The 23,265-nt window shown below is 38.9% G+C and overlaps 1 protein-coding gene across 6 annotated transcripts in view; it reads right to left on the bottom strand.

Annotated features, from left to right (window-relative positions):
- The window catches only part of adgb (androglobin), a 59,764-nt gene extending 38,153 nt beyond the window's left edge, over window positions 1-21,611 (bottom strand). For 2 of the 6 annotated variants that reach the window (XR_004633515.1, XR_004633514.1), the window contains exons 1-11: window positions 21,383-21,565; window positions 20,131-20,290; window positions 19,853-19,945; window positions 18,085-18,153; window positions 17,628-17,804; window positions 10,470-10,609; window positions 8,280-8,366; window positions 5,751-5,923; window positions 3,831-3,907; window positions 994-1,168; window positions 460-553 (exon numbers count right to left, since the gene is read on the bottom strand). Coding sequence is in view for 4 of the 6 variants with exons in the window: in XM_034699187.1 (XP_034555078.1) it covers window positions 460-553; window positions 994-1,168; window positions 3,831-3,907; window positions 5,751-5,923; window positions 8,280-8,366; window positions 10,470-10,609; window positions 17,628-17,804; window positions 18,085-18,153; window positions 19,853-19,945; window positions 20,131-20,290; window positions 21,383-21,438 (1,301 nt within the window). In the remaining 2 variants the exon portion in view is untranslated. Of the gene's footprint in view, window positions 1-459; window positions 554-993; window positions 1,169-3,830; window positions 3,908-5,750; window positions 5,924-8,279; window positions 8,367-10,469; window positions 10,610-17,627; window positions 17,805-18,084; window positions 18,154-19,852; window positions 19,946-20,130; window positions 20,291-21,382 lie in introns of all 6 variants that reach the window. The other 4 variants (XM_034699189.1, XM_034699190.1, XM_034699187.1 and 1 more) reach the window with 2 other exon arrangements.
- Between the last annotated feature and the right edge of the window lie 1,654 nt (window positions 21,612-23,265).

Raw genomic sequence — 23,265 nt, 5'->3', positions numbered from 1 at the left:
CACATTTCCTCTCATGGCAACACATATCCAGGCAACGCACCATATCTTCTGCAGAATGAGTCATGCGTGTCACATGACGGACGTGGAGTGACACTGAAACAGCATATCTAACGCAACACTGCTTTGATGTATAGATATAGTTCATAACACTTTTTAAAAGCAAGCAAAGGGACATCTAGATTTCATTTTTGTTGTTAGATATATAAATAGAGTTTTTAATTGCCTGCATGATGAAAAGAAGGGGAACAGAGAGGGTGACAGTAAGAAGCCTAGTATACTATATGTTGAATCCTACATGGACACTTTTTTCTTACTCTCCTCCCTCCACATGAAAGTCAGAGAGCATGTTAGCTAGAGAACAGTGAAGTACTCCTTCACCAGCCCAATACAGCAACGTGCAGCAACAGAAAAACCCCTCCTGCTCCATTTCAAAGTTTTAGATCATTTCGGTGTACGCACAGCTCCAGGATCGGGCCAACGCTGCTCTTGACACGGTAGGAGAGAAAAGGGCTGGCAACCTCCACGAAGCGCTCTGGTTTCGACAAAGGAAGCTCTAGAATAAAGAGATAAGAGAGAAAAAAAAAAGCTCTCACACATCATGCCAGCACTGCTTGTTCACATTTTTTTTACTGCACTTTTTGTTTCTCTCAGAGATCAGCTGATGTCAGATAAGCTCGAGCCAGCATCTATTTTCATTACAGAAATATTGTAAGTATCCTACACCTTTTTTTTTTTCATTTCAGCATGTGGTGCTGTATGCCCTCTGTGCTGCAGCTCCTGAATCTCCTGCATTAGCACTCGCTCTCCTTTCTAGGCTTGTTTATTTATGAAATTCACCTACACTCTATCACATAATTTGTGCTCTTTCATTTCTTTGATATCCACCCCTGCATACTCCTCCTGGTTCCCCACTCCACCACCTATTCTTCCAAATTTAATTTCACTTTTTTTTCTCTCTTTTATTTCCTGCCTCCCTCTCAGTCTCACACGCACTCTGTGGTTCATCAGTGACTACAATCTCCTTGCGCTGGCGGATAAGCTTCCATCGGGGCACAGGTGGAGGTTTTGGCGGTGCCTCCAACTTGCATGCTCGGGTTCTGGTCAGCAGGACAATGTGGCTGTGCAGCAAAGAGAGGCCGTACTGGCGGAGAAACTGTGAGGAATTAACCTGTGTGCAAGACAAATGTACAGAAATAAACACAATTTAATCAGACGGCTCATGTTGTAATAGTGTGAAATATATCTTGCAACAACAGAACATTTTTGAGTTAAGCATCTATGCTCCCACATTATTTCTTTTTTTAGATTTATTCTAAATGCAGAAGTTTGAGGATTGATGAGATAATATCTGGAACCCAAAGCTGCAGCCTGCAGGTGCATGCTGAGGAGCCGCTGGGACTGAAAGTGAGTCTAACACCAGTGCAAGGCAGAGACTGGAAGTTTGCAGATTAAATATGATGGGAGGATACATTTGTACAGTGATTGTGATAATGGTGCATGTTAAGTGTCTGCCTGATCTAGCTCACAGGCGTTGCTCCATAAGTAAGCTCACCTGTAATTACTAACATTCTGCATCTGTTCTCACACACTGAGATTGATGACATTATTAGAATGATAGTTCGGGAACAGGGCCATGCCACTCCCTTTAATTCAATCACCTGTGTCTCATTAGCGCTTTCACCTGTGCCTCCATAACGCCATTACCGGCGTGCGTTCTTCACTGTTCATTTCAGTTCTCTCTCCTGTCTCCTCTCCTCTCCTTTCAACACAGGAACCAACGGAGGAGAACCAGAGAGCATGTCGAGATGTGCCCTCACCCTGACTCTTCACCCCTTGGTTCTTGACAGCTACCTTGACCTGTCATCTGACCCCCACTCATCCTACCCTTCATTGGATGCATCTCAAAGCTCTTAGCTTATATCCTCTCGTCGTTCACTCACGTCTTAGTCCCGCCCACCAGAGATGCAAGGGAACGAAACGAGAGGAGTGAGGAAACGAGGAGATTTGTATTTAGAGAAACGGGACGTCCTCTCCTCCAGAGCGTCACGTGAAGCAACGTGTTTGTGATGACGGCTTTAACGGCTGTTTGTGTCTGCACACATGTTCACTGTAATAACTCTGAGAAATATAAACAGTAACAGAGCTCTGTCTCTGTGCTTTACCTGTTTAACAAACACCTGCACATTTAGAGAATCTGCTCTCTGTTTATTCTGTCCTGAAGCATTACAGATCAGTTTACTTTTAAAATGCCTCATTATTAAATTATTTATTACTTCAAGGGAAAATAGAAACCATGCACCTCTTTTCAAACCCAATGCTCATTTATGATCAGCCTCGTATGAAACTTTATTAACCTGACAGGAAATATAACAAGTGTTTTTACTAACAGACAAACTTTACTGTCAGACTTCTCTTCATGAAGACAACAAGAACAAACAGGGAAATTAACAGGAGGAATAACTGATCATTAATATATATTCTATCTATTAGATGTTATGACTCTATTTCGTAAGACAGTGAATCTGAAATAAACAATCAGACATAAAACTCAGGAGTGATCCTGTTATATTGGTTTTATGACATCAAACACTTTTTAATCTCAGCTCATCACATACAGACTGTTTAGAAACCAACGTATGTTTCTGATCTGTGTCAGGGCTCCCTTAGTGACTGTTTTAAGGTCCGTCTTTTCTCTTTTATTAAACTCAGCTGATGTTCAGTTTCAGAGAAGTCCGAGCAGCTGCAGCGTCCAATCAGTGAGAGCTATTTGTTAAGGGGGTGTGTCTGTCAGAGGAGAGACTTCCGTGAAGCCTGCTGTCGTGTCTCCTCGATTATCGCTCCTCCGATCAATCTCCTCTGTCCTCTGTCCTCCAGCAGAGTTAAGAGCTTTGGGATGCAACTTAAAATGGCGGGTCAGTAACTACTTCCAGTTCGGCAGAGGAGAGAGAAGTTAAGAGCTTTGAGACGCACCCAATGACTCCTTGCATCCCTCCCTATGTCAGCACTCCTGTATATTCCAAATAAACAACTGTAAACCGTAAAATGGAGGGGTATTGATAACAAAACATCCTTACAGGTGAGTCTGGTTAAACTGTCAAAATGTGGTTCAGAGCAAGGATCAAATCCAAGAGGTGATATAACACCTCCATCAGAGGAAAATTCAGTTCGCTATAGCATGAGCATTAATTATTAATGAAGTGGGGCCTGTTGAGGCAAAGCATCCAAATAGAACACACCATACCCCGAGGTCATGAGCGCTGTTATGTTTCATCTCCACCACCCCTCTGTTACTATAGACCTTTGGTACATCAATACTAGAGAATACAAAGACCTTATATCTTTTTAAAAGAATGCAGAAACAGTGGTAACTTTACACGACCATGGTGAAACTACCATTATGTGTACACTGATAAAAAAAAATGCAGCCATTTAAAAATATTTCTGCCTATATATTTATATGGGTCTACAGGGGCCAACTCATTTGGAGCAAAAAATGTCTCCATTGTGGTTGTGGTAAAATTAGTTCTGTGTATGTAACTGGTACGACTCCCAGCATTGTGTTTGCAAGGTCCCCTCTTCCTCTTCCTTAAAATGTGCCAGCAGACATTATTGCAAAATGTCCTCCAGACTGTGAAGTATTCACATCTCTGTACAAATGTCTTCACTGCCTGCTTCTGAGTGTGTTATAGACTGGACTCAAAATCTTTAGAAAGTGAAATAAGTGTCATGGCGGCAAATGTGTGACCGTGCAGCTGAAGTACAAAACTTGCACTGAATGAGTTAGTGTGTGCATGGCCAGCAGGAGAGGATGGACAGTGAACAAAACTTACCATCTGCCCAAACCCATATGAGTTATTGTGTGGATATACGGGGTAGTAGCTGGTACACACCACTACCTCAGGAGGACCTGAAAATAAAAACACAAGGAAGACTGATAAAGATTGTATTTACATGCAAAGTAACACATTGAACACGAACAAATTTACAATCTCAGAATAAAGTAACAGACACTTTAGACCTAGCACTTAGACTCTAGTCTTTCATTAGTGGGGCTAACGAAAGACAATAAAAAAAGTGTAGTTTCAAGTCGATGCACAGTGAAATCATGGAGCTATCGAAGCACTACCTGACTCCACAGGTATAAAAGAGGCAACAAGAGAGTATCTAGGTTATCTGTGGAGTTCCCTGCCTCCTATGGTGCATGTTAGAGTATACCGTATAAGGAGCACATGAGTCAGGAGACATGGAAAATCAATTTGAGAGCCATAGTGAAGAGAGATGTAGCACAGCAAGACTAACATAAAGCCTGCACACTAAGAAAAGAGAAAAGACTCCATCGCTGCATGGTGGTTTATGCATTTCACTTAATGCATTTCAACTGAATGTGATAGTTAGCAGCACAAGAGTGAATGTGTGAGGTGTTTCATTTTATGCATGTGGGTCTGAGAAAAAAATGTTATGCCTTCTACTAATGCTTTAAATATTCAATGAAGTAAAACCAGTATGTGTGTGCATGTCACTGCATTATGTTAATACCTGATGCTTTATTTATTGTGAATAAGCAGGATTAATGAGGGGTAATCCTAATGCACATTTTAACATTTAAATTTTTTAACAATATAACAATCACTATGCGCAATGTTAAGAATGATTACCATGCTGAAGATGACCCCACTTTTGGTCATCATACCAGGTACAAACTCTGCCCTGGTTGGATTAAAACCAAATAAAGGGTCTGCAGTCCTTGTTGCATCATTTGCTGGTTCTACTCCTGGCCACGACTCTTTGCTGCACCCTCCATTCTCTCCTCCTCACATTTTCTCTCTCTCTCTGCAGCTGTCCTATCTAATAAAGGCAGAAACACCAAAAAATAAGTTCTAAAAAGAAATTCTCTTTTCAATTAATAATACAACCTTGACAAAGAATCCTTGATCTCTGCACCTAAATGACCTGAGACAACTCCACACTCTCGTCTGACGACACAATTCGATCCTGCCTCCTTCACATAACCACACTTGCCTTGGGAGGCTCTCCTGCCCTGAGGGAGCACCAAATAATTCACCCTGCCACTGCTCCCTCTGCTGGTTTATTTATAGTCCACTGCGCACACATTAACCCTCTCCGCGCTCCATTATACATGAGTTTGGGAAAACAGGAAGTGATGCTTGAAATAACAGGAAAGAGGCGGCAGGGTGCTGGCCGACTGATGGCAGAAATTTATGTATTTTGCAATATGGCACTTAGTGACCTCAGGCCTGCCGCTGCTAAAGTAAATCACACAGCTATACTATGAATGCTGCGAATGTGCCGGCGTTAGGGCGGCTATATATGAGAATGGAATCATTGATAAGTGCACGTTTCTGTAGGACAATGAAATATTCATTCTCATGCTCCATACTAGTTGAATTATGGATGCAGGGGGGGCAATAAAGACATACACATACACTATGCATTCACATGAATACATAGACACATATACTGCGGTGCTGAGCTGAACACAAAGGCACACACAGCACTAACAACACAACATATAGTTTCCAAAATTCTCCTGATAAGTGAGTAAGCTGTAGTTAAGTATCACATGCATGCCAGTGATCCCAATCTAATGGATGATTGATTTAATTGACTCGCTCAATTAAATGTGCAAGCAGAGTGTGTAATTGAGATGTATGTTTCCGGGGTATGCATGTGTGCATAATTATGTGTTTTGCTGTGTGGCAATGTGTGTTTGACAGTGGCACCCTTCAGACCTTCACTTATTTCTGGCTCTTGCAGCAGACTCCCGCTGTCATTAAGGCAGGATTGTCTCCCTGATGCTGGATCTGCAGCCTGGGGCTTTGTCTCTGGCACACTCTCATCTGGTTGTGTGAATATGGGGATGGTCTCTTGCAAGAAATCCCAGGTATTTCCCAGGTATGCAGACCTGAGTGGAGTAGAAATTAGGATTATGGTTAAGACAAGTTACAGGTGGATTCATTGTGTTTGAGCCAACTGCAATATATAACTGAGAGGAGCTGACAGAGAAATTGAGACTTTTAAACCTAAACTAAAAACGTATTTCTTCAGGCTGGCTTTTATGGAGGGTTTAACAATTTTATTACTTAACTTTTACTCTAATATTGATCTAAATGTTGCTTTACTATTTTAGTAATTTTAACTGTTAACCTTATTATATTTTTATTTATTTATTCATTGATTTATTTTATTTATCTACTTAGTTTTATTGATATTTTTAGCCTTAGTTTTATTTTCAACTCTTATCCTTACCCTTTTTAAATCTATTTATTTGAACTATTTGTATTCTTAATTTTGATGCTTTAACTTACTTTAATTACACATATTTTATTGTTGCTGTGCATTAGTCTCTATTTCATTTTATGTTATTTTATTAATAATAATAATAATAATAATAATTATTATTATTATTATCATTATTATTATTTCCCCCTAATATGTCTGGCCATTGTTTTACTTCTGCTTCTTTCTTGTTTTTCAATCGCTGTAAAGCACTTTTGGTTACATTTGATTTGTATGGAAGATGCTATATAAATAAAGCTTGATTGATTGAATATAGGCTTGTTATTAGTATCACATGAATTTTAACGATCTTTTTGTTAGAGAATATCTTATTATACGCCACTGTTAGCCCTATCAGTGTTAACATAACTCAGCCAATCGCCTTCATGTATTGAATCAATATCTCATCATATTTGTAGTGTTAATTTATGTTGCCTATTAATCTTGTTGGTAATATCTGAGATTAAACAAACAATTTATTTTGTATTCCAACAGAGACAAAAGGGTCTACTGATCCAAAACTTTTCTGCTGCACTGATTTCGATATTTTCTTACACATGCAGTTCCACCACTGCTCAGACATCAGATTAGGTCTACTGTTGCACTCTGTATTTGTTCTGAGTCAGTTCTTGTTTCTGTTGCTCTACTCTTTTCTGTCTGCAATAAAATAGGCTGGGGTCCTTGCATCAGCATTTCTGTCTCACCAGAAAATATATCACAATATTCAATCTCTTCTGTACTCTGCCACATGTTTTTTTTAGAGAGTGCAAGCTAAGCTTATCACAACACATTCCACACAAAAAGTTAATTTAAAGAGCTTGACATAGTGTATTAAATCATTTTAAAAGAACAATGACATATTAGTTAAGATTGGAATAGTAGAGATTTTTTTTTAAAGTCATGTTTTTTGGCATTTCTGCCTTTAATGTACAGCTGGAGAGAGAGACAGGAAATGTGGGGAGCAGAGAGTGGGGTAAGACATGCAGCAAGCGGCGGAGCCCGGGAGTCGAACCTGCGACCACTGCGATGCAGACTGTAGTCTCTGTATATGTGGCGCACACTTAAACTGCTAGGTCAGCAGCACCCCAATAGATACCTCTTTAAAGTAAACTGAAACTCCCAGAATCAACTGAACAAATCCTTAATGTTTTTGCCAGTGTAACCCCACGAGAGACGCAAGAAGTCTTGCAAATCAGACAACCTTGAAAAAGTGTTCCTCTATGTAGTTAGTTTGCTAGCTGTGGAAAGCAGGGGCAGAAGGTGGTGATGATGCACCAGAGCAAAACTTTTTAATGTTCGTCTTTTGAAAATTAATGTACAACTTCAGATGCAGTTTAAAGCAAAAGGCAGGTGGTAAGTGTGTGTGTTGGGGTATAATGAACATCTCAAGATTTCTATCCCTACAGGGCCATTAGTCCCTGCCTGAAACCACAGTTAATCCTGCCTTTAACAGATTTTTTTTCCTTACAAGCATTGCTCTTTTTTTGTTAAATAGGAGTGAATGCTGTTACCAAAAAAAACTGTCAGCAGGTGCACACACATAGGACCTGAATCAATCTGGAACACACACACCTCACAAACACACAACCATGCTCAGTAAATGTTGATGGATTCCACAGGTAACCCAGAAACACAAGCATACCTGCTGCGCTATGTAAATTAACACTCCTCTAATCCAATCCAAATAGCTGTGCTCTATTAAGGTTCAATCAGTGACAAGCTGAGATCCCTCAATCTGCAACACCCCCTCCGTAAAGAACTGCAGCTTGTCAGGTTCTGTGTGTGCATTCAACGCCACAGACTTCATTGATGAAAAACACAAAAGATTAGATAGTTTGTAACTCTTCATTTTTTTTTGTGGAAAAATAAAAGCAAAGGAGGAGACTGTCAGTCCTACAGCTTGAGGGGGTAACAACAAGCATAACATCCAAAAAAAGAAAGACATACAGAAATAGAAGACAACAGACCAAAGAGGATCTTACTTTAAGGGACTAATTTCTGGGAGCCAGCCGGTGAGGATGTGGATAAAGGTGAAATCACCCATCTCCCCGCAGACCTCTGACACGGCACTAGAGAACAGACACAGAAAACCGTTTTAGAAATGATGCAACAACACAGAGACTCATCATCCATAGTGGCACTGATGCAAAAACACACTTGAAAAATTGGTCACACTATATTTGGTTATGAAGTGGTTGCACTTCAGTCAATCAATCAATCAATCAATCAATCAATCAGACTTTATTCATAAAGCACTTTTCATACAATGACATTGTAAAATAATGTGCTGTACATAAAAACAACTTAAAACAGAATAAATTAAGAAAAAGATCCCACCCCCAGCCCCGACCCCAAACCCACTCCACAATCCTAAGGTTAAGAACACAATATATGCAACAATAGTAATAAAAACAATACAAATAAAATAAATAGATAAAAAATAAAAAAGAAGTTGCTGAACGAACTGAGGAAACGCTCTCATGATATCTTAATGAGGAAACACTGGAGGTAAAATAAGATGTTAAAACTCAACACAGGAAATTAAAATCACCAAAATAAAATACATTTCTAAGATAATAAAACACTAAAATAATAAACCATTAAAAGAACATAAGATGCTATGGTTAAAATAAATAAATAAGTACATGAAAAAAATAAAGTAGAATAAAAGTGACTAAAATTTGAACTAGATAATAAATAAATAAATTAATTAATTAATAAATAAATAAATAAATAAATAAATAAATAAATAAATAAAACTGTTCAGAATAAAAATAAAACTCAGTTAAAAGCGAGACTAAAAAGCTCGGTCTTGAGTTTGCTTTTAAAAATAATTATGCTCTGTGCAGCCCTCAGATCCTCAGGTAGGGTGTTCCACAGGCGTGGGCCATGATAATAAAAAGCTGCCTCACCGTGGGCCTTAGTTCTTACTTTTGGTACAATTAAAAGTCCACTACCTGAAGACCTGAGGGCTCTCACTGGCTACATATGATAAAAGCAAATATGATAAATAAGAAGAACCGAAACCATTAAGAGATTTAAAAACCAATAAATTTGTACACTCGATGCTGTTGGCAAGGCAAAGAGAACAAATGTGGATATCACTTTGTCCTGTTTATGGTCTTTATTTTACCATTATGTTGTGAAGGATTACAAATAATGACCCTATCGAATTAAGATACATGTGTAGCCAGCTTGCACTGTTGCTATTGTCTGTGTAACTGATTGAAGTCGAGCATACAGTCTTAGCTTAAGCTCCACTACAGTCACAATTCTGTCTCATGTCTGTTTCAACTATTATGTAAGTCTCTGGAACTGACTTTGAGGAGCGTGAGAGTGCAGGTATTCTTTTCACAAAATATTCAGCTGAAATTGATGTCTGCAGCAGCTCTAATTGGTCCTTTTGGGATCCTGTGGCCAACCAGTTTAGTCCATGGACAAGAGGTTTAATTGATACAACTTTAGTAATGACAACATTCATCACCACCAAAAAAAAAAGCTACTCAGCACCAAAGGGGAAAAAAAATGCTTCAAATTCCACTTTTTTTTCAATAAAAAAGGACCACTGCCATCCAGAGGAGCCCCTGCACACATCTGGACAAAGTTTGGTGCCACTTCAGTCCGAAGACCTTCCACTACAAATTATAAATGATTCATCAGGAGAGCGGCTCCTGTGTTTCCTGTCAGGGATGAAACATTTATACCTCAACCTTCTGTAGACAGTAGGCAACAGCCACCTTTTGCACACGCCATGTTGCCCCAGCGAAGAAGAAACGCACATCATCTGTCTGTCACCAAATTCAGCACAGCCGGAGGCAGAGATTATGTCAGGTGAAGGTTTGGCTGAGTCAGCAAAAGACACTCTGCGGGGGCCCTGCAGGTGCTGGAGCTTTAGATGGTGTATTTCACCTCATTAGGCATTTTATATAGACTTCTTTTCCTGTATTATGTTATCTCTACTATTCTATGTGCCTATCTCTTCTATTCTACAGTTTCCCTCTGGGACCAATAATGTGATTTGAATTAAGTTACCCTATTAGTGTGTGCTGTTACAGTGGTTTTATTAAAGTCAGGCTGCATAGTTAAACACCTGTAAGCAGGTTTGCTCAGCACCTTGGAGGATTACTGAGATGATCATAGAGGCTCTGTTGCAGTAAGTTGCAGTAACTCACTTTGTGTTGGCCATTTTAATGAGAGCCTTAGCCAACAACGCTGGCCACAGCTCTGACTGACAGGTGGAGGCAGGGAGAAGCAAGTTGTTTTCTTCGTCAAATGGCATGGAATCATCCACCGTTATCTTTCTCCAACAACCCTGAAAGAAAAGGGGGAAGACTCAGTGCATATAGGGAGATTCAATGAGTGAGTGAGTGTGAACAATCAAATATGCTGTGACAATCCAAGCACCTAGGAAATTAGATTATCTTTGATTACTACTACTAATATTCGTCTCATCACTATCATTGCTCTCTATCTCATTCTCCTCTGTCCCTCTTTCCAACCCCATCTCGGTCAAGGCAGATGTCTGTCTAACATGAGTCTGGTTCTGCTCAAGGTTTCTGCCTGTTTAAAGGAAGTTCTTTGTAGTCCGCTGTAACTAGCTAAATACTGCGATGTGCAATGCTCATGGTGGATTAAGATAAGGCAAGATATGAATAATGAATAATGGGGTGGGATTACATACGTTTTAACATCCTACTCCTTTTCGCACAAGTAAAGTAAAATGTTTCAGAGCTTGCTAATGCAATTGATTGATTTGGGTTTTTGTATGACTATTTCTTCTTTTTAAATTGTATGTTTTTTTTTCTATTTTACTTTTACATGTTCGAAATAAAAACATCAAATCAAAATCAAATCAGATATGCTGTCTTGGTGTTGGGTCTTTGTTAATAATTTAACATAGAGTAGTGTCTAGACCTGCTATGTTTGTAAGTGTTCATTTGTTGTGATTTGGCGCATCTACAAATAAAGATTGATTGATTGATTGATTGATTGATTGATTGATTGATTGATTGATTGATTAGATTAGCAGTTTTTATCAAACTGGATTTAATGAATGTCCCCTTTATGAGTTAGACATTTATAAGCTCCATGCTAAGTATTCAGTTTTCAGTGACGTGACCAGTGCGCAAGCCTGGGGCGCAAAAAGGAGTGTAGTACAACGACGCTGCAGCACGGGTTGTTTATTGTTCCTCTCTTTAGAATTAGCGGTATTCGTATCACCTGACAGAAACCCTGGGGGTATGAGGAGAAAATTTACGGTTGGGGCTCTCGTGACCCTCCAACATCCTCTGCTACACCATGTTAGTCACTTTAAACTGCTAATTCATTGTCCAGTCTTGACACCAACTATTAATCTTCTCCTTAAGACCACTCTATCACCAGTATGTCAGAATAAAAGTGTCTCCTTGTAAAAGCTTAGCTGGTTCGCTATCTGTGTCAACCACATGTGGAGTTGTTTACATCGGTCCATGCACAGCAGCCATGTCAGAAATAGTACTACATTGACTAAAATATACAAATAAAATACCCTGTTTTACTTCAGCTTACCATTGATTAAATGGTCGCTCAGAAACGTGGAAACTTCGATCGTTGCCGTTGTTTTGTTCCCCATTCACAACAGTGATCAATTCTCAACAGCAAAGTCGATGCTAGGGAAAATCTGATCACACAGACCATATTAAATCAATCTACATATCGGGTACATATAGGGATGGGTACCTTTCACATTTGAACCGATACGGTACTGATACCCAGCACCTGGAAATCGGTACCGGTACTCAATGGTACCAATTTTCGGTACTTTTGTGTTTTTATGTAGTAATAAATATTAATAAAAAAAAAATTGTTTAATTTAAACAGAAACAAGATTATATAGGTGATTAGATATATTAGCTGACACGTGCTCGTGGCGTCTAATTGCTCTTTCGGGAGTTTATCAAGTAACACATATGAATGCCTGCGGAAGGGAAAAGGTCAGTTCTCCGTCTCTTTATAATAACAGGACACACAGCTTACTTGTTGGGCATTCACGCACACAGGAATGGTTATAAACGGGGTTAGGTAGTCGGAGCGAGAGGGTCAGTCTCAACCATAGACTGTAGAAAATAAACTTAATCCTCATGAAGTTCTGCCTCGCGGTGAGTGCACGCGCCCGTCAGCTGCAGGCTCCGTTTGGCGCGCTCCCGCGCAGATGCAGAGAGCAGAGACGTCCACCCAGTCAGTCTCTGACTTTATTACAGGGCGAAAGTGTGGAAAAGCACCTACTCTTCCACTCCCTCACAGTCACAGGGATGCGTTCAGGTACCGAAACATGGTACCGTTTGATTTTACGTTTTCGTACGGAATTTGGTCGGTACCTATAAAAGTACCGAATTTGGTACCCATCCCTAGGTACATATCACCTCTGCCTGTTGACACTGTGGCAAAGATGCTAGTTTACATTCTTAATGGGAAGGCTTAACAACATGGAGGATGTTATAATATTGGATCCTGTCCTGCAATCCATGCAAAATCTGTAGTTTAATGTTGAGTCATCTCCAAGTAGGCTGATAAGAATTTGTTGCCATGGAAGCGTCTGTGGGGATTTCTTTTTCAGCTGTATACATAAATAATTTTTGAATCAATAAAGTAAAAGATCATTATTTTATGTCAACTTGTTTTGAGCTTTAGTTGCTTCAGGGGTTGGGGTCCTGCTTGTCCTGTCAGGACATAACATACACCTTCCCTTACTTATCTCCTCCCTCTGTGCTTAGATTTTAGTATTCTGGACCCCAAAAGGATGTAATGTCCTTCTATGCCATCAAGTGGAATCAGAATTAGGTTTTTTGATAAGTATGTTTACACATACAAGGGATTTGTGTTGATGTTTTTAAGAGGAAAAAAAGAACACAAAGAATTTAAACACAGAAAGCAAGTTCTCCTTTGTCATCAAGTTGCTCTGATTTTGATGGATTTTCCCTGAAAAGGGGCCTGAAAAAAGCCCTGAATCGTTTGACCTAACAGTGAGCACATTTTGGCTGGAAGACATGTTAAAGTAATAGAGAGGATGATGTGATTTGCAGTGACATAAATCAAATCCTGACACATCTACGGCTGATTTATTGTTAATGCCCTTGTCCCATTTTAAAGGTTGCCTCAGATTATAACAGTAAGCACTGGATTTTTTCCCCTCAAAAACTCAATAAGTAACCCTATACCTCTTATTCTTCTATTGATCTGCTTCATAATGCAACACCTTTTATAATATGAGCTGTCTTCTCCCTGCGTCTTTGCATCCTGATTGGTGTCAGAGCGTGTTACATGCTGTCAGCGGTGTGGTCTGTCTACTGGCCGTCTGGGGGAGTTTCACACTGCTTGTAAGAAAAAGCAGCACAAGCAGGTGATAATCTGACTGACTGCTCACAGCTGTGCCTCTCCTTATCTATCAGAGCAGTGTGCACAATCACTGCAGGCCTATATGGAGTACTGGTGAGCTCAGACTAACACTCCTTTTTTCCTTGTGTGTTCTTCCACTTTCTTCTCAAACTGTAGCCCTGAGGAGGAGCTCTATGTGTCCAGAAATGGCGTGGAGCACAGTGCAAATAAGGCAGGTTCAAGGAAAGAGAGAATAAAGGAGGAGAAAGAGAGAGAGGCAGAGCTTTAGGATGGTGAAGTGCAGGGTGTGAAAAACAGTGTGAAAGCAGGAACAGTAGGAAAGAAGGATCAGCGTGCAACAATGCAAAGATCATATGAGCAGGAGAGAAAAGGAGTAACCTATGAGAGACAAGAGGCGAGGACATGTGAAGGGGGGGCTGGGGGGGTGGGTGCTCAATGCCATCTCAAGAACCATCTGTTAGCGTGCTATGGTTGGCACGGGGACTGCTGCCTACAACCGTGTCATGCCTGTTTGTCAAGGCGAGAGTCACAGTGTTGGAGTACGCCATCACTCTCTGCTCGGCCTTTTTCAGTCTCTCTTACTGACCCAAATTCTTGTGCTCGAAGAACTTCCCTCTCTGAGATGACATAATGATGCAGTGTCCACTACTTGGAGATCTGTGGCAAATAACACGCATTGTGGAGCAGGGCAAGCAACAGTAGAATGTATTCCAATGCAATGACAACATTTGTTTAGAGGTATAACAATCCTTACAGGGTTTGCACATAATTAATATAAATGCCACTGCAGTAGATGAAGCCTCCTCAGAATGGTGACTGCTTTTAGGGTCTCACTAGGCATAAATATCCAACTCAAGCCTCGCTCTCTGAGAAGCAGCTGACTCCTGTTAAGCCTTATCTATTCATCGGGCACTGTATGAAGCCCAGTCACTTTTGGCGCAGCAGTGAGACTGATTGATTTGAGCTCTGAGTGGATAAGGCTTTTCTCATCCCTTCCCCCCCCTCCAATCGTCATTCCTTCCTCACTCCCCTCTCATCTTCTGCATCCTATGGGGTCTGATGAGCAATGCACTGCAATCTTATGCCATTCATTCCTCAAGTCAAATGCTACAAAACGAACAAAGAGGTATTATGAAGTAGGGATGCACGATAAAGCATTCACTTTAAACACGTGTTATTGATATATGTATGAATATCTAATACAATAAAAAATTTGAAATTGTATAAAAAATGTAAAACCTCTTTCTGGACAAAGCTGTTTGAGATAATGGAAGATATATTCCCAACAAAGTTACCCAATAACTTCAAAACATCAGTGCTGGGCAGAACCAACACTCTAAAAGGAAATAATAACAACCAACTATTCAGAATAATGATATGCACAGCAAAGAAAAATATCACTAGAGGATGGTTGAATCCTGACCCTCCCACAGCAGAAGAATGGATAAACACAATCAACGATATATACACGATGGAAAAAAAATCACCTGCTCAATTAATTTACAAATAGACAGATTTAATAAGATATGGTCAAAATGGGTACCCTTCCAGAAGAACAGCCAACCCAATCAGGGAAAATAAAAGGGGAAGACCGGCTTTCCCACTATTTAAATGAGGGTAAAGGTTGTCAACCATATGATAATATAAAACAGCATTAATAAAACCAATGTTTATTGCTGTTTAACTTAAATCATCCCCCCGGAGAGGTACCGTCTCTCTCTTCTTTTTGCTTTGGTTTGATACATCCTGTTCTAAACGTTCTCAATGTTTAAAAAAAATGAATAATAATGACCCCACTAAGGCACCTCAGATAACTATGTCGGCATACACGGAAATGGATACAGGCATGGGAACTTTTATGTACAAATCTGCGGGAGGGGGGGGAAACTATGTGAGGGGGTACAGGCTAGAGTGCCTGTGGACACCGGCGCCCCTAAACGTACATGTAACTTATTATTTGCGTTATTTATTTCTGTTTATAGAGATACCGCAGGTCTTTTCTTCCTGCAGTGGTCAGACTCTTTCACCAACAATATATATATATATATATATGTGTGTGTGTGTGTGTGTAAGATATGCTTATTTTTCCCCTCTTTAATCTTAATTTTAATTGCTAATAACTTTTTAATAATTGTTACTTTAAAGGCTCTTGTTTGCTTTATATTTTTTTGCACTGTCTACCTTGTTACTGTGACTCCTGAATTTCCCCGTTGTGGGACGAGTAAAGTATCTTATCTTATCTTATCAACACATGACCTATATATTTTGCTTTGATTCTTGTTATTTGGCTATCAGAGAAATTTGTTTTTTTGTTGTTTTTGGGAGGCCCTGGGGAGGGGAAAAAAAGAAGGGGGGCACTGCATTGGAGATGGATGATGAAAAGAGGGAGAGATGTGGACACGTGCAGACTGTGTGAAATGTTTGAAAACTGTATGTCATGTTGATGGAAAACCATGTAAAACTGTTGATGTCTGTCTGAATGTGGTGCTCTTAAAATAAAATAAAAATACAAATAAAAAATTAAAACCTTTTGGTTACAATGACATTAGTTTCCTGGTTTTGTACTGCTGAAGTAAGCCAGACTGACACCTCTGTGTCATCAACTAACTACTGTTGAACTGGGACTCACCAGTAGGAAATTAAAAAGCACTTCTACCACCAATGTAAAGGACTAACAACTGAAGAGGACATTTTGGCTGGAAGTTGTGTAAGACTAATGCTGGCTTCCCTGGAACAACAAAGGAATTGGCATTCATTCCCAGAGGCATATAACCTCCTGTCATCAGCTGATGACAGACATTGATTGATGATGAGTCCTGAGTTGAAGTTACAGCAGATAAACACTCATGACTATTTTTATTTTCACACATTATGTCATTATTGCAATATTGGAAAGTGTTTCTTCTTCACATATGGTATATTTTTCTCATATCATGCAGGTTTATTATAAGACCTTTTCTCACTTCAATGTCAGCAAAAGCCTATAGGCATGCAATGATATTTTCTCATATCATCTATTGTTTTAAAACTTGGTCACACACAACAGCCAGCACTTTACATCCCATCAAGTCTCTCTTTAAGAAGACCGTCAAAATTTTAGACAGGAAACCTCTCAACTTCCATCATTGCAATATAGTCAGGAAGTGTAATATTTTAAATATTGAACATTTTCAAACCTACACTGACATCTGTCTGGTTTTTAAAGTGTAAATGGGCTTGCCCCTCCACCATTGTTCAAATTTATTACAAAAAACACAATATGATAAATACTAGAGCACAAACTAGAAGGGACTGTGATGTACTGAGACGAAAAACCAAATTCAGCCAAATGGTAGTGTCTGTCAGAGGCACACAGTCCTGGAATAAACTACCAGCTCACATTATTGAGCTTGATAACTACTGTACCTTTAAAAAAACAGTTAAACATTAAAAACAAACCAGTCATGAACTCATTGCATGTGTTTTCTGTTTTCTCACTTGATGCTCATTCCTTGGGGCTTTGACCTCACCTTCCATCTTGTTTTTATAATGTCACAAACATTTTGTATGTAAAATCTGTTGGAAGTCAGTTCGTGGAGTGTCCTGTTAACTGTTTTGTAACATCCTGTAATTTTAAGACGTGTTGTTTTATGTTTTATGTGAGTACCTGCCTTAGGACTATGGATGAAATTTAGCTATCGTGCTTATTCCGGCATATTTACATCGAAGCACACAAAATGTTGATTAATGTAAATCATCAATCAATCAATCTTCATTTGTATAGTGCCAAATCACAAATCAAGAAGCTTTTACAAACATAGGAGGTCTAGACCACTCTATTTCAAATGTGCATTGTCCTAATCAAATAAACTCTAAAATTAAAGAGTGATGACATCTGAAAGTGAATAAGAATTATCCCCTAAACAGTGTCTCATGTTCTGTGTGCTAGGATGTATTTTTGTGGGGGTAATGCTCACCATCCAGTAGAGTCTGACCGCATACTTCCCATAAATGTTGTAGAGTGGCACATGACCTTTTGCCACCTTGCACAGCGAGTAGATGTGCTCCCAAGGTCTCCAACCATCCTGCTCTTTAGATGTGCTGTTATTCAGAGTCCAAACAATATAGATCTCACTGATGATCCACCTCATCAGCTGTGCAGAGGATGAAGGAGAGGAAGGGGGGAGAAAAGTAATCATGGGTGTAACAACTCACCGCCAATCTTTAAATCTATTGGCTGAATAAGTAATTATCTGATCTATCATTCACAGAATCAATAAGGCATCGCGTTACCCTGGTCTAATTCATTCCTGTCAATCAACCGTCAACACATCTGACGTCTAAATTACACCATCCAAGGGATGATCAATACTAGTCACCCGAGAAGTCAGAGCAGTCTTCAACAGAAAAGTAAAAGAGAAGTATTCAACTAACCTCACTGCGGGTCAGGTGATCATTGCAGGAAATGAGGTCAAAGGTTTGATTTTCAACAACAGTGGGACTCTGAAATGAAAGTACAGCATCCTTTTCAATGCAGGCACAGATTGGAGCATTCGCCTTTTGCACCTACACAGCAAGATGATAGATGAATGTTCTACACTCACACGTCACTAGGCATCAGAATATCATGTCACTTGTTAAAAATAGACATGAATACATGACCTACTTATGCTTCTTTACATATTCTGGGCCTAAACTAGTGTAACCCTTCCATGATACCCCCTTTACACTGTGTATGTGATGAATATTTCCTTATTAAGTTAATAGACTCATTGATATAACTGATTAAACATGAAGAACTGGGTCAGGAGGTAGTGAAAGAAATCTGCTGTGTTAGTATTAGGATATTTAATTTGTTCACATTGTCACGTCAGCTATAGGTGACAACAAATCTATGAAATATATTGCCAATCAGTTAATAACAACGACTTGAAAAGAAAATGCAGACTTGTGTAAAATGATGTTGGGAGAGTTTTCTGTTGCCTGCCTGTGCACGTCTGATGGCTTTTTGTGATTAAGTGTTCTCCTTGTATGAAATTAATGAAATGCCTTCAACGTCTTGAGTGAAAGTGCAAGGACTAATTCAGAAAGCAGGAAGCCTGCAGTAATTGCTCAATTCTGCACTGAGCGAGGGTAACTGAAAAGTGGAGTGATGCAATTAAAACTTTGTTGGAGGCGAATAGAGAGCATATTTCCTTAACTACATTTCGCACTGTGTGGCAGAGAAACACACTATGTTAATACATGTAAAGGCTGCAACCAACAGCTTCTTATTAACCTGTACTTCTTTTTTTTAATTTGGTGTTTAATTATTTTTCCTGTCTAAGCCCTTGCAGCCTTTTTAGTAATGTTGAATACAGCCTCACAACCACAAGAGACTACAGGGAAGCAGCATGGGAATTTAATTTTTGTCATGTTTTCAGATCCACAATCCAAAAATGTGCATGATTTCAATTTACAGGGTTGTTCATGGACTGTATAAGATATGGACGTAGTATCAGTGACGTCACCCATCTGTTTCTGAAGCGCTGTTTTGAGGCCAATCGGCGGCGGGAGCCATATTGCTGCTGTCGAGCTAGTGTGATGTAAAGAGGCGGGCTTTGAGCCTCCTAGCCAACAGCTACAGTGATCCCGCCTGTCAATCAAGTCAGCTGTGCCTCTCATTGGAAGACTTGTAATATCAATATTTTCATTATTATCACATTAGAAAAAAAATTCACCTCCCCTACAGTGTGGGTCAATTGAAAAATTTGCTTTCCAGACTACACTCGTCTTTTGTACCAGGCTGTAAACATGTTTATTTCTGCTGTAAAGATCGTCTTTTTTGAATTGGTGTGTATGTGTTTTCCGGTACTTCCGGAGCCAGACTCAAGCAGATCCTCGATGTTTTTAGCACTACCGCATTGGACTCATATTTTTAGACCGGAAGGTACCGCTTAGGTTGTTGCAGGGATGTTGGAGGGAGGGCAGGAGTAGTGCAGGTGTAAGTGAAAACAACAAATGTTAAATTTGACATGATCAAAATCTGTGTTCAATGCAATAATTCATACCCCTGCAGAAGATGTGCTGGATCCCTGACATTTATTGAAATGACAACACAGTGAGGTGTTAATAGATAACTACCATGACATGTCATTGTATTCAGATTTGGACAAGCTGAAGTTTAGACACTGTATCATTAATATAGAGGCATGAAGGTTACCTTGTTGACAACAAACTCTGTAGGCCGCTTCCAGGAGTGCACTTTCAAAGATGAAGGCAGGCAAATTTTCCCCTCAGGGTCTTCAAAAAATGGCTGCAGACAAAAGTATTTAAAGTGAACTTGAAATACAGAAATGTAAAGAAATAAAATGTCAAAATTAGTCATGCTGGATTTGAGGCAATGAATGCATTTTTGCAGAACTTCTGTTGTATATTTAGATGGTGGCAAATTAAAGAATAATCCCTAAGAGTTTGAATAATTTTATACTCCAGATTTACAGCATTGTGACTCTTGCTAGTCTTTCCATCTTCGGCTCCTTTACTTGAGTCCCATTTCTCTTTGTTGACTTCTGCATCACTCCACTCAGGCCATATGGGGAATCTGCATCTCCATGCTCCTCCTAGGCTCTCAGAGGACATGGCTGCTAGGGAAACAGCGCTGCAAAGATGACACAAATCTGTTCACTTCATTTGATTTTGGGATTCCCTTTTGTCAATATTTAGCATCAAAATTAGCTATCTGATGAGCACTGTGTGGTTTGGGGTAAACCCACCACATCCCTGTTTACTGTCTTGGTTTGAGTTTTAAAGGCTTGGTGACGGGGAGATGATAGGTTGATAAAAAGAAAGAAAGAAAGAAAGAAAGAAAGAAAGAAAGAAACTATCTCTATAATGTTCTGTTTTCTACCTACCTAAAATGTATTCAACAGCAAAAAGAGTGTTATAATGATTGTTAAAGCCAAGGATGATCAGAAGCAAAACTTTTCTTCTTTCTGTATCTCAGATCAAGTGCTTAGTGTAGTGGACAAAGTCAAATATCTGTGGCACATTATCAGAAATGACTTATGTGATGATGATGATCTGCAGCGACAGTGTTGTGAACTTTATGCACAGACTAGTATGCTGGCATGCACATTTCCAATGGCACAGATAATGTTAAAACAGAGCTTTTAAGAGCTTCCTCTTTATACTGCCCATTTGTGATGCAGTTACAGTAGAGCTAAAATGTAAAAGGTCAGGTAGCATATATTGATGCATTTCGAATTTTCCTTAAACTACCAAGATGGACCAGTGCAAGTTTTATGTTTGCATCAAACAATTTCTCTAAATTTCAAGCTGTACTGAGAAATTTGATGTATAAATGTATGTGTCGCTTAGCTGATTCAGAAAATGAAATTTGAAGGGAGCTCACTCAGCCCACATTAAGTGACACAAAGTATTTTTCTTGCTTTTGGAAACACTGGAACAAATGCCTTTTTATGCTTTAATCAAAATGAAAGTGTAAACTGTTGTCATATGATCTTTTTATTTCTTGCTGGACATGTATTTTACTTATTTATAGTCCTTTATATTACTCTTGTGCTGATATGGACCTATGGGTCTGAAGTAAAGTATATCTATCTATTCCTAGCTTCTTTGCTAACGACTGTTGTTTCCCATCTCGTGCAGCTTTGCTACTGCGACCGTTAGCAACAGCTGACTTTAATCATCGCTAATTAACAACATGAACAACATGAACAACCACACTCACTCTGTCGACACTTTGCTGGAGGAGGACTCCTTTTTCTTTGGTGTAACCTTGGACATTCTACCAGATAGTTGTGTTTATCACAGAGCTAAGTAGTGACACGAGTCCAGTACCTGCCGGGGTGTGTGTGTTTGGCTCCTCTTCCTCTCCAAGCTTTTCAAAGTTTGTTGGTTGCTAGGCAACGGAGCTCCAACATGGACGGGGTGTGGAGCTGAAGCATCACTTCCTGTATCGAGGAATGGACAGATTGTTTATCCTTATATTTACAGAATATACATGTAGATACACAATGCAACAATTCTCCAAGCAGAATTCCATATTTCTATTTTTTGTACTATTTAACTACTATTTTTATAATGTGAAAACTACCTCTGCAACTCACCACTGCACTTTATCATATTATTTTAGCCTGTACATATTAGTCAAGCCTATTTTTTGTTTCTTGTATTTATAGCTAAGGTTATTGTTATTATATTTTTTATTTTATTTTTTATTGTAGTTCTTATTCTTATTCTTATTCTTATGCCTTGTACAAAGAGAGCACAGTTTACTAAAGTCAAATTCCTTGTGTGTTCAAGCATACCTGGCGAATAAAGCCGATTCTGAACAGTACAACAAGTTGCACTGGTCCCTTAACACAGGGGTTCCCAAAGTGTGGTTCGGGACCCCCTGGGTGGTCGCGAGACACAAATGGGGGGTCGTGAGATGTCATCCAGAATGTTTTTTTTTTATCTAAAAATATTAATTATTATTATTTTTATTTATTTATTTACCTTGTTTTCTTATGTTTATCTTCCTTTTTGTTTGTACTGTTAGTTATTATTATTTCTTTATTATCATTTTTTGGTATTTATTTATTTTTTCTTCTCCTTGCTGGTTTTGTATTACTTATATATAATTTAACTAAAAAAACTTTTTTATCATTAAAATGTTATAAACGATGCTTGAAAAAACTTTTAACTACTTTTACTGAATATACTCATCATGCTCAACTAAATACTCATAGAGTAGTTGTCCATACACATCATATTCAGATTTTGTACTTTTGAATTCTGTTGATGTAATAACTGTAATTATATTAATTATTAATTTTGTATATTCTTATGTTATTTTATTTTTAGTATCAACTATTGTCTTTATATGTGTCAATCTAGTATTTTTTTAATTCATTTTTGATATTTGAACACTATTTGGGTGGAGGCTTCAAATAAGCTCTCTGAGTTTTCTGCCTCTTCCTGCACATTATATTATTTATCTTTGCTATTTTTTTTAATGTATTTTCTTTTAATTGTGCAAATAAATAAACAAACATAAACTTGTGGTGAACAAAGACATACTGAAAAAATGCAATAAAAAAAGTTGAATGACAAAAATTATCTAAAAATAGTTCATTTTACCCATTATAGTAAAAAATATCTACAAAAATAGTAGCTAAACTTGAACTAAAACCTTGAAAATAGAAAATGTAATGAGTCTTCTGCCTTTCTTTTTGCCAGATGACTCCTAAGTTTAGGGTTAGTGAACAGTTAATCATCAAAAGCATCAGTAGCAGTAGATTAATTCATAAAGGCACAGGAAACAGCCACATGCTCATATAGGTAGACTAATTTTCTGCAGACTAGCTAAATGAAGCCACATTAAATCACTTTGAGGGACAGTGGAGGTCACGAGTCTTTGGCACCTATATTTTAGGGGTCATGGGCTGAAAAGTTTGGGAACCCCTGCCTTAACACAGATGCACTCTACAGGAAGGGGCAGAGGAGGCTCAGATCCTTAGACATCTGCAGAAAGATGCTGCAGATGTTTCATCAGTCTGTGGTGTCCAGTGTGTTATTCTATGCTGCAGTCTGCTGGGGAAGCAGAACACAAGGATGTGAGGCGACTGG

This window comes from Notolabrus celidotus, chromosome 13, assembly GCF_009762535.1.
Source record: "Notolabrus celidotus isolate fNotCel1 chromosome 13, fNotCel1.pri, whole genome shotgun sequence".
Taxonomy (NCBI): domain Eukaryota; kingdom Metazoa; phylum Chordata; class Actinopteri; order Labriformes; family Labridae; genus Notolabrus; species Notolabrus celidotus.
This window is presented reverse-complemented; position numbering and strand designations above follow the sequence as displayed.